This window comes from Candoia aspera, chromosome 6 (assembly GCF_035149785.1).
Source record: "Candoia aspera isolate rCanAsp1 chromosome 6, rCanAsp1.hap2, whole genome shotgun sequence".
Classification (NCBI taxonomy): Eukaryota; Metazoa; Chordata; class Lepidosauria; order Squamata; family Boidae; genus Candoia; species Candoia aspera.
In genome coordinates, this window is record NC_086158.1 from 38904846 (window position 1) to 38914985 (window position 10140).

Genomic DNA, 10140 nt, shown 5'->3' on the forward strand with positions numbered 1-10140 from the left:
TGGAGTGCCACAGGCTTAATTATCCTGGGCCATGCACCGTTCAACATTTTTACCAATGACCTGGATGAGGGAGTTGAGAGGACACCTGTAAAATCTGCAGTCGACAAAAAGCTGAAAGAGGTAGCTAATATTTTATATGAAAGAAAAAATATTCATATAGATAGGCTTGAAGAGTAGACTGAAAAGAATAAAATGGAATTTATTGGGGAGAAATGAGAAGTTCTGCATCAGGCAAGGGAGACCTGGTTTGACAGTAATACACATGAAAGGGATCCATGTGTCCTTATTGACAAACATGAGCAGGTAGTGTGATGCAGCAGCCAAAAAGGCAAATACTACATCGGGATGCATTAACAAAAGTACAGGGTCCAGTCATGGGAAGTAATTGTTCCACTCTATTCTGTCCAGGTGAGATCCATTTGGAGTATTGGCTCAGTTCTGGACACCACAGTTCAAAAAGGTCAGTGACAAATTGGAACAAGTTCAAAAGGAGGGCTACCAAGATGGTAAAGGATCTGGAAACTAAGCCCGAAGGTTAAAAGATGTGGATATGTTTCCTATAGAAAAGACAACTGAAGGAAGATATGATAAGTGAATAACTTTATTGATTAGTCAAATGACCATATCAGAAAGTTGGGCATCAGCCACTATAAAATATAAAATATAAAATGTGATACCATAAAACAGCTAAAAACAGTAAAATTAACTAGAATATACTATGCTGAGATAAAATACGATAAAATATGGTAAGATAAAATAGCGATAAAATTGTAAGATAAAATTGCAGGATGTGATAAAACAAATGATAAAATACAGAAACAATGTGAGTTTAAATGAATTCGTCACCTTTACATGCCACCCCAATGCGTTCTATAAATTGCGTTCTCAGTTGGACAGCCCTAACTATAAACTTAACAGTTCTATTGACCACATATGTATTTGTGCCCTGGAGGAAGTAACATAGTCTTTTGTTACAATCCCAGTATGTGGTTGTGTCAATTAGTGTCTGAAGGTACTGAGCCCTTGCTGGGGCATATAGTTGGCAGTTAAATAGGACATGTGCAATGTCTTCTACTTTGGGTGCTCCACAAACGTCTGCTCAAGGTAAGGCACTTGGTGAAATGGTCCGTATTTGACCATAGAATTTAACTGCTCATATCTTGCTCTAGTAAGAGCTATCCTATGGTATTGCGTCAGACCCATTGTCAGGTACTTTTCTATTTGAAAGGACAGTTTATTCTTGGCCAGCCATTTTGATGACCTATTGTGTGCAAGCGACTCAATGTCTGTCTGGGCATTAACATCCAGGACTCTTTGTTTGAATATTGCCTTGGCCTGGTCTCCGGCTGAAAGTAAGTATTGTGATGGAAAGCCGAGGAATGCAATAGTTTGGAGGAGTTGGTTGATCCATGTGGAGGGCTGAGGTGTGCCCATCTGTTCTTCAAGGCACATTTTTGGTAGTCTATCAGGTTCCATTGGGAGAATCCTCCACCAGTAGTTGAAGACTTTGGTTAATGATAGACTAAATGGAATGGGTGCCTGTTTCAGCTCTTACTGCTGCTGCAGGTGTATTCCTGTCAGTCCCCAGAATAGTTCTTAAAAATTATGCTTGATTTTGTTCAAGTAAGGAGGCCTTTGATAGGCCCCACAATTCGGCACCATATGTTAGCACGGGTACAACTTTTGCCTTATGGACCTTCAGAATGGAGAGCAGAGAGCAAGGGTGGTTGTAACTAAGTAGTTTAATTAGCGTTTTAGAACTTGCTGTGGCCTTCGCAGAACTTTGCTTGTAATAATTAGCCCAAGGCCCTATGTCTGTAAAAACCACCCCTAGATATGAAAAAGAGTCTATTTGTTTTATAGGCTCCCCATCCAAGTGCCAATTGTATTTGGCCCATCTTTTCCCAAAAACTACCACTTTGGATTTGGACTTGTTAATGTTTAAGAAGTTTGCAGTGTAGTAAGCACCAAATTTCCCCATCAATCTTCTCAGGCCTACTTGGGAATGTGCCATCAAAACCATATCATCTGCATACAAGAGGATGTTGATATGTCTGTTGAGGATCTTTGGCATGTGGACATCCGTAGAACAGAGAAATCCTGGGATATCGTTAACATAGAGATTAAAACAACATCGGGGCCAAGATGCATCCTTGTCTGACACCTCTGTGGGTGGGTATGCTCTGTGTAAGAGAGCCGTTGACTCCGGTATGGACTTTTAAGCGTGTATTTGTGTAGAGGACCTTTATCAAATATAAAAGTCTGGGTTCCATATTTAACTTGGCCAGCTTTTTCGATAAGGTATCTCTATTTATGGAGTCAAATGCCACACGAAGATCAATAAAAGATGTAAACAGGTGCCTTCCATCAGTTGTATATTTAGCGATAAGATGCTGTAAAACAAAGCAATTGTCTACTGTGGAGTGCCCATGTCTAAACCCAGCCTGTTCTTCGGCTAGTATATTTTTCTCGATTGCCCAGTCCTCTATTTTTCTCAGGAGGTGTTTTGCATACATCTTAGCTGTTATATCAATAAGGCTTATGGGTCTGTAATTTTTAGGGTCTTCCTTGTCTCTTTTTTTGTGTATGGGAACTATGATGGAAAGTTCCCATCCTGCTGGAATATGGCCGGTGTTGTCTATGTATGTAAAGAGTCCTGCCGATAGTGGAGCCCACCAGTCAGTGTGTGTCCTGAAAAGTTCTGGTGGTAGGAAGTCTTCGCCAGGTGCCTTATTGGGTTTCAGTGAGTAGATGATGTGTTTAATTTCTGTCACTGTTACTGGTAGCCAAGGAGGAAAATTATCAAGAGTCAGAGGCTCAGTAGTCATCTTTTCAGGATAGTCCTGCTTGGAGCTGGCAAATAGGGTAGTATAGAAATCCTCCCAGACTGAAGCTGAAATGGGGATATCAAGTAGGAGCTTACGCTCCTTCAACATGCCAGATACGATATTCCAAAATATGACTGGATTAGACCCTTCTGCTGACTTTTCTAGCTCAGACTTAACTGTAGCTGTATAATCAGCCTTCTTATTGGCTGTTAGTTTCTTATAATTGCATCTGAGCTTTAACATCTTGGTGTGGTTGTTTGGGGTGGGGGAAGGAAGATATGATAGCAGTCTTCAGATATCTGAAGAATTGTCACACAGAAGGGAGAGTGGACTTGTTTTCTATTGCCCTAGAAGGGAGGACCAAAGCCAATAGGATAAAAGTTAAAGGAAACACATTAGGCTAGATATCAAGAGGAACTTCCAAGTTGTATGAGTTGTTGGCCAGTAGAATAGCCTGCCACAGTGAAATGTTGAGTGCTCCTTTACTAGAGGGCTTCAGATGGTCCATGGTGTTCTTTAAGAGATAGTTCAGTAGATCCTGGACTAACCAGTTAATTGAACTAGATGATCTCTAAGGTTCCTTCCAACTCTTATGATACGATGCAGGCTTACCTGATTATCAACTTGTTTTGGTTTAATATCCATACGTTTGTTAGTATAGGGGGCAATATTTTTTTTTCAGTCGTAATTATCTAACAGCAGCAATTCCTAAAAACCTTTCATTAAACAGCATATATACATTTGTGCCTGCCCATATACAGAAAGCTTCAGCAAAGGATCGTTACCTTGTCGTGGTGCTGGAGCTTGAGCACCTTAATGATGTCATGAGCTAAACCGTGAAGGGCCACCCAAGACGGGAAGGTCATGACAGAGAGGTCAGACTAGATGCGATCCCTGGGGAAGGTAATGACAACCCACCCCAGTATTCTTGCCGTGAAAACTAAATGGATCAGTACAACCAGAGATATGTCGGTATACCATCGGAAGATGAGACTCCCAGGTCGGAAGATGGTCAAAATGCTACTGGGGAGGAACAGAGGATGAGCTCAACTAGCCCCAGACGTGATGACGCAGCTAGCTCAAAGCCGAAAGGACGGTTAGCGGCCGACGGTGCTGGTGGTGAACGGCGAATCCGATGTTCTAAGGATCAACACACCATCGGAACCTGGAATGTAAGATCTATGAGCCAGGGCAAATTGGATGTGGTTATTGGTGAGATGTCAAGATTAAAGATAGACATTTTGGGCGTCAGTGAACTGAAATGGACTGGAATGGGCCACTTCACATCAAATGACCACCAGATCTACTACTGTGGACAAGAGGACCACAGAAGAAATGGAGTAGCCTTCATAATTAATAGTAAAGTGACTAAAGCAGTGCTTGGATACAACCCAAAAAATGATAGAACGATCTCAATTTGAATTCAGGGCAAGCCATCTAACATCACAGTGATCCAAATATACGCCCCAACTACAGATGCTGAAGAAGCTGAAGTAGAGCAGTTCTATGAGGATCTGCAGCACCTACTGGACAATACGCCTAAAAGAGACGTTATTTTCATCACAGGAGACTGGAATGCTAAGGTGGGCAGTCAAATGACACCTGGAATTACAGGTAAGCATGGCCTGGGAGAACAAAACGAAGCAGGACATAAGCTGATAGAATTTTGCCAAGACAACTCACTCTGCATAACAAACACTCTCTTCCAACAACTGAAGAGACAGCTTTATACATGGACTTCACCAGATGGACAACACCGAAATCAGATTGACTACATCCTTTGCAGCCAAAGGTAGCGGACATCTATACAGTCGGTAAAAACAAGACCCGGAGCTGACTGTAGTTCAGATCACGAACTTCTTATTGCACAATTTAGGATCAGACTAAGGAGATTAGGGAAGACCCACAGATCAGCTAGATATGAGCTCACTAATATTCCTAAGGAATATGCAGTGGAGGTGAAAAATAGATTTAAGGGACTGGACTTAGTAGATAGGGTCCTGGAAGAACTATGGACAGAAGTTCGCAACATTGTCCAGGAGACGGCAACAAAATACATCCCAAAGAAAGAGAAAACCAAGAAGGCAAAATGGCTGTCTGCTGAGACACTAGAAGTAGCCCAAGAAAGAAGGAAAGCAAAAGGCAACAGCAATAGGGGGAGATATGCCCAAGTAAATGCAAAATTCCAGAGGTTAGCCAGAAGAGACAAGGAATTATTTTTAAACAAGCAATGCACAGAAGTGGAAGACGACAATAGAATAGGAAGGACAAGAGACCTCTTCCAGAAAATTAGAAACATCGGAGGTAAATTCCAAGCAAAAATGGGTATGATCAAAAACAAAGATGGCAAGGACCTAACAGAAGAAGAAGAGATCAAGAAAAGGTGGCAAGAATATACAGAAGACCTGTATAGGAAGGATAACAATATCGGGGATAGCTTTGACGGTGTGGTCAGTGAGCTAGAGCCAGACATCCTGAAAAGTGAGGTTGAATGGGCCTTAAGAAGCATTGCTAATATAACAAGGCAGCAGGAGACAATGGTATCCCAGCTGAATTGTTCAAAATCTTGAGAGATGTCAAAGTAATGCATGCTATATGCCAGCAAATTTGGAAAACACAAGAATGCCCATCAGATTGGAAAAAATCAACTTATATCCCCACACCAAAAAAGGGAAACACGAAAGAATGTTCAAACTATCGAACAGTGGCACTCATTTCACATGCCAGTAAGGTAATGCTCAAGATCCTGCAAGGTAGACTTCAGCAATTCATGGAGCGAGAATTGCCAGATGTACAAGCTGGGTTTAGAAAAGGCAGAGGAACTAGGGACCAAATTGCCAATATCTGTTGGATAATGGAAAAAGCCAGGGAGTTTCAGAAAAACATCTATTTCTGTTTTGACTACTCTAAAGCCTTTGACTGTGTGGACCATAACAAATTGTGGCAAGTTCTTAGCGGTATGGGGATACCAAGTCATCTTGCCTGCCTCCTGAGGAATCTGTATAACGACCAAGTAGCAACGGGAAGAACAGACCACGGAACAACGGACTGGTTTAAGATTGGGAAAGGAGTACGGCAGGATGGTATACTCTCACCCTACCTATTCAACTTGTACGTAGAACACATCATGCGTCGTGCTGGGCTTGAGGAATCCAAAGCTGGAGTTAAAATCGCTGGAAGAAACATTAACAATCTCAGATATGCAGAAGATACCACTTTGATGGCTGAAAGCAAAGAGGAACTGAGGAGCCTTATGATGAAGGTGAAAGAAGAAAGTGCAAAAGCTGGCTTGCAGCTAAACCTCAGAAAAACCAAGATTATGGCAACCAGCTTGATTGATAACTGGCAAATAGAGGGAGAAAACATAGAGGCAGTGACAGACTTTGTATTTCTAGGTGCAAAGATTACTGCAGATGCTGACTGCAGTCAGGAAATTGGAGGACGTTTAATTCTTGGGAGAAGAGCAATGACAAATCTCAATAAAACAGTTAAGAACAGACATCACGCTGACAACAAAGGTCTGCATAGTCAAAGCAATGGTATTCCCAGTAGTAACATATGGCTGCGAGAGCTGGACCATAAGGAAGGCTGAGTGAAAGAAGATAGATGCTTTGGAACTGTGGTGTTGGAGGAAAATTCTGAGAGTGCCTTGGACTGCAAGAAGATCAAACCAGTCCATCCTCCAGGAAATAAAGCCAGACCGCTCACTTGAGGGAATGATATTAAAGGCCAAACTGAAATACTTTGGCCACATAATGAGAAGACAGGACACCCTGGAGAAGAAAATGATGCTAGGGAGAGCGGAAGGCAAAAGGAAGAGGGGCCGACCAAGGGCAAGATGGATAGATGATATTCTAGAGGTGACGGACTCGTCCCTGGAGGAGCTGGGGGTGGCGACGACCGACAGGGAGCTCTGGTGTGGGCTGGTCCATCAAGTCACGAAGAGTTGGAAGCGACTGAACGAATAAACAACAAATATACAGAAAGAAGTTGGAATTCTCTGGGAAAGGACTAGAGAGTTTGTTGTTTCTGCTGTTGACTACAAATTCCTGGACTGAGTATATACTAGGAAACACACTATTCCTTTATTTTTAGCATGTGAGAACTACCTAACCATTTGCATGCAGCTCTAATTGGTAGGTCTTAGGATTCTAAGCAAAATACATAGATTGCATAAGCCTGAAGTTAGATAATTAATATTAACAGAGATGGCAGCACATGCTCTTGGATCTTCAGGATAAGAAGAACCCAAGAAGACAATATTATACCACAGATATCTTAAAAAAAAACTTTGAAGATCAAATGCAAACTGTCACTTTTTAAGGATTACCTTAGTAAAACAGTGAAAAAGGAACACTAAAAAAGGCCAAAGATTACAGAAAAGATGAGTTTGAAAAAAACAGAAATGGTATTTTGAAAAAGCACAGTCATGCTTTGTTTACATAATGTAACCAAGAACTCTTTTTTGTTAGATGGGCAGCCATATAAATTTATAAATTTACAAGATGTTTGTAAATGATCTGGTGGGAGGCAACAAAAATATGTAGGAGGCTCAACTTTTTTTTTAAAGTGATTTAATGAAATCTGTAAAATGTTGCATAAAGATTAGGAGTTGTTCAAGTTGTTGTATTAGAAATGTTCAAAAATATAAGTTCTGCCAGTGAAAGAAACTAAGATAATATATGTTTGAAAGAAGGGACTACTGTCATGGCCATCTAAAAGGTTCCATATCCCTTTTCATGGGAATATCAGTTCCCTGAGGTATAGCTGCTTCAGTTTAAGGGTTCAAGAGCACAAACCAATTAAAAAGGTTTGTGTTTGTGATTTAATCTTGTGCAATGGACTATAAAACCAAACAATGCTATCTCTCATTTAGTTGCTCTGCATTTAGCTTCTGGCCTTTGTAGGAGGGGAAATCAGTTTTGAGACAGAACTGAATCAGATGCAACAGAAGTAGAATAAAATGAAAGCCTATAAAACATTAAACATTTTTTCTGGGAATATATTTTACAGCACCAATTAAACTGTCCATGCAATCTTTACAGTGCAATCCTATGTATGCTAATTCAGTAGTAGATTCTACCAAGCCCAATGGAACTTACTCTCAGCTAAGTGTAGATACCATTCCATCCTTCAGTTAGACAGAAAAATGTACAGGAAATAAAAATAATCAGCATTAGAGCATCTCCAATACAAGGAAAGGCTTAAAAGAATGGGGCTTTTTATACTTACCAGTAACACATAAAACTTTAAGAATGAAAAGCAATCTTGTAAATGAGCAAAATAATTTTGAAAACTGAGAGCAGGATCAGTATAGACCAAAATATTTTCTTATATAATGTATAATTAATGCTTATGAGATTTGATGTAAGACAACTGTCAAGCTTAGGGAAATGTTATGTGTTACAAGTAGCTACCAACAATAACAACAAAACTCTCTCCATGCTTAAATTCTACAAAGGTTAATCTGGATTCTCTTTTGATAATGTGGGTGGCTAGTTTAGTTCATGCAACAGCTACATACAGATACAAAGGAAACTGCCTTATAATAAGACAATCTTTTTTTGGTTGCTCAGTATTAGTTCTCCAACGTCATAGTCTTTAGATATGTGTTGAATTAGATGTCTCACTATCTTCAGCAAGGATGGCATTTTGGTCAACTCTGACTACCAGTTCTCCAGCATTTCACCAAGTAATATTTTGTAGTCCCACAAAGGAGTTAGGGACTGGACCTAGGCATTCTGCATGCGCTCCAACCCTGAACTCCTTCCTGAAATCAACTGACTGAAGTGTTTGAACATCACTTGCATTCAAGAATTCAGTCAAGAAAATATGGTTTGGTAAGTATCATGCTACATTTTTAATAAACAGAATAAGCTTTAAAAAGGATTAGATATCTCTCTCAGGCAATTTGTCCATCAAGAGCTTATAACCTTCACTGGATGAAACCTCTTTTTTCAGAGGCATCATCCCTTTGAATAACAACAAACAAGAAAGGATGATCAGTTACATTCTGCTTTTAATTCTAGAATGGATTAGACATTTGGCATGGATTGGTTACTGTTAAAAACAGAAGACTATATATTATGGACTTCCCTTCATCCACCAGGATAACTTGCTCTCCACTCCAACCTTTGTTTTCTAATTATGCTCACACTCTGGGACGTTCATATAGTCAGGATGGACATTTAATAGAAACATAAAAATACTTTGGGAATATTATACCTTTACAATACTAATGTTCACGGCTAGAAAGTTCAAATCAGTCCTTTAAAATGGAATTTAGCTCTACGTATATTACCTCTGCTGATAGCTATTCACTCCGTCTTTAAATCTGCATTAGAGAAACCAAAGTAAGACGGATGACGATCGTTTTCCTCTCACGCAGTTTGGAAATGGACTGGCATTTCGAGGGACAAAACTACAACCCATTTACTCGTCTACCACAAAAACAGCAATCAAACTACAAGTCTAACTCTTCCGGAAAATGTCACACTGCGGTTCCCGAAGCGAATGAGAGCTCATCTTATTTCTTCTCTCCCGCCTCCACAAAGGAATATCCCCATAATTCCTTCTATGCATTACCTCCTCGAACTTTTCTTTTTCGGCTCTCTCTATAATATTTCTTTTCGGTGCCACCTTAGTTTCCTTCTTCTCACCCATCCCCGCGCCGGCCTACCGGAGCCCCATCCCTTTTATCTCCCGCCAACTCCCTTGAAGACACTGTTTTGGTCCCCGCGCCACCTGTCCCTCCCCCACTTAGGTGCACCGGACTCAAGCCTCCTGAGCTTATTCCGTGTTTTCGCGCGCCTCACCCGTGATGGCGGTGAATTGCTGAATTAACCCCTTCAACACTGAGGCGGCAGCGGAGCCCCCGGGCGCCGCCATCTTGCCGCCTCTACCACCGAACAACACTTGCCACCTGCCGATCCCAGTGCGCAGGCGCACACCTACCGCGCCCCAACTCCCTTGCGCGCTTTCAATTTCAATATCAAGCGTAATGGAGAGCATGACGTAAAGGACGAAGCAGCGTATAGTCCTCCTCGAAATGGTATCGGATACCTCAATTGCTGCCCTCTAGCGGCCGGAGGATTTCTGTTCTGGCGCTTGACTTCGAAAAAGGCTGCTCTGAAAAATCTGCAAGGGGATTTCCGCCTTACGTTATGGGGTGGTACCTACAAATGTAATAAACCAAAACCGAACAAACCTAAGTGTGTAGTGTCGGGGCCATACCCCAATGTGCCATTCCATTTGACTGTGAGTGCAAATAATAAGTGATCTTACTAGAGTGAAGTTATATGGAACGATTTTA

The 10140-nt window shown here is 41.1% G+C and overlaps 1 protein-coding gene across 1 annotated transcript in view; it reads right to left on the minus strand.

Moving 5' to 3' along the window:
* Positions 1-9764, minus strand: part of UBXN7 (UBX domain protein 7) — a 43398-nt gene extending 33634 nt beyond the window's left edge. Inside the window, exon 1 of the mRNA XM_063306769.1 lies at positions 9644-9764. Within this exon, the coding sequence (XP_063162839.1) occupies positions 9644-9716 (73 nt within the window). The 5' untranslated portion in view covers positions 9717-9764. The remainder of the gene's footprint in view (positions 1-9643) is intronic.
* Positions 9765-10140: the final 376 nt, after the last annotated feature.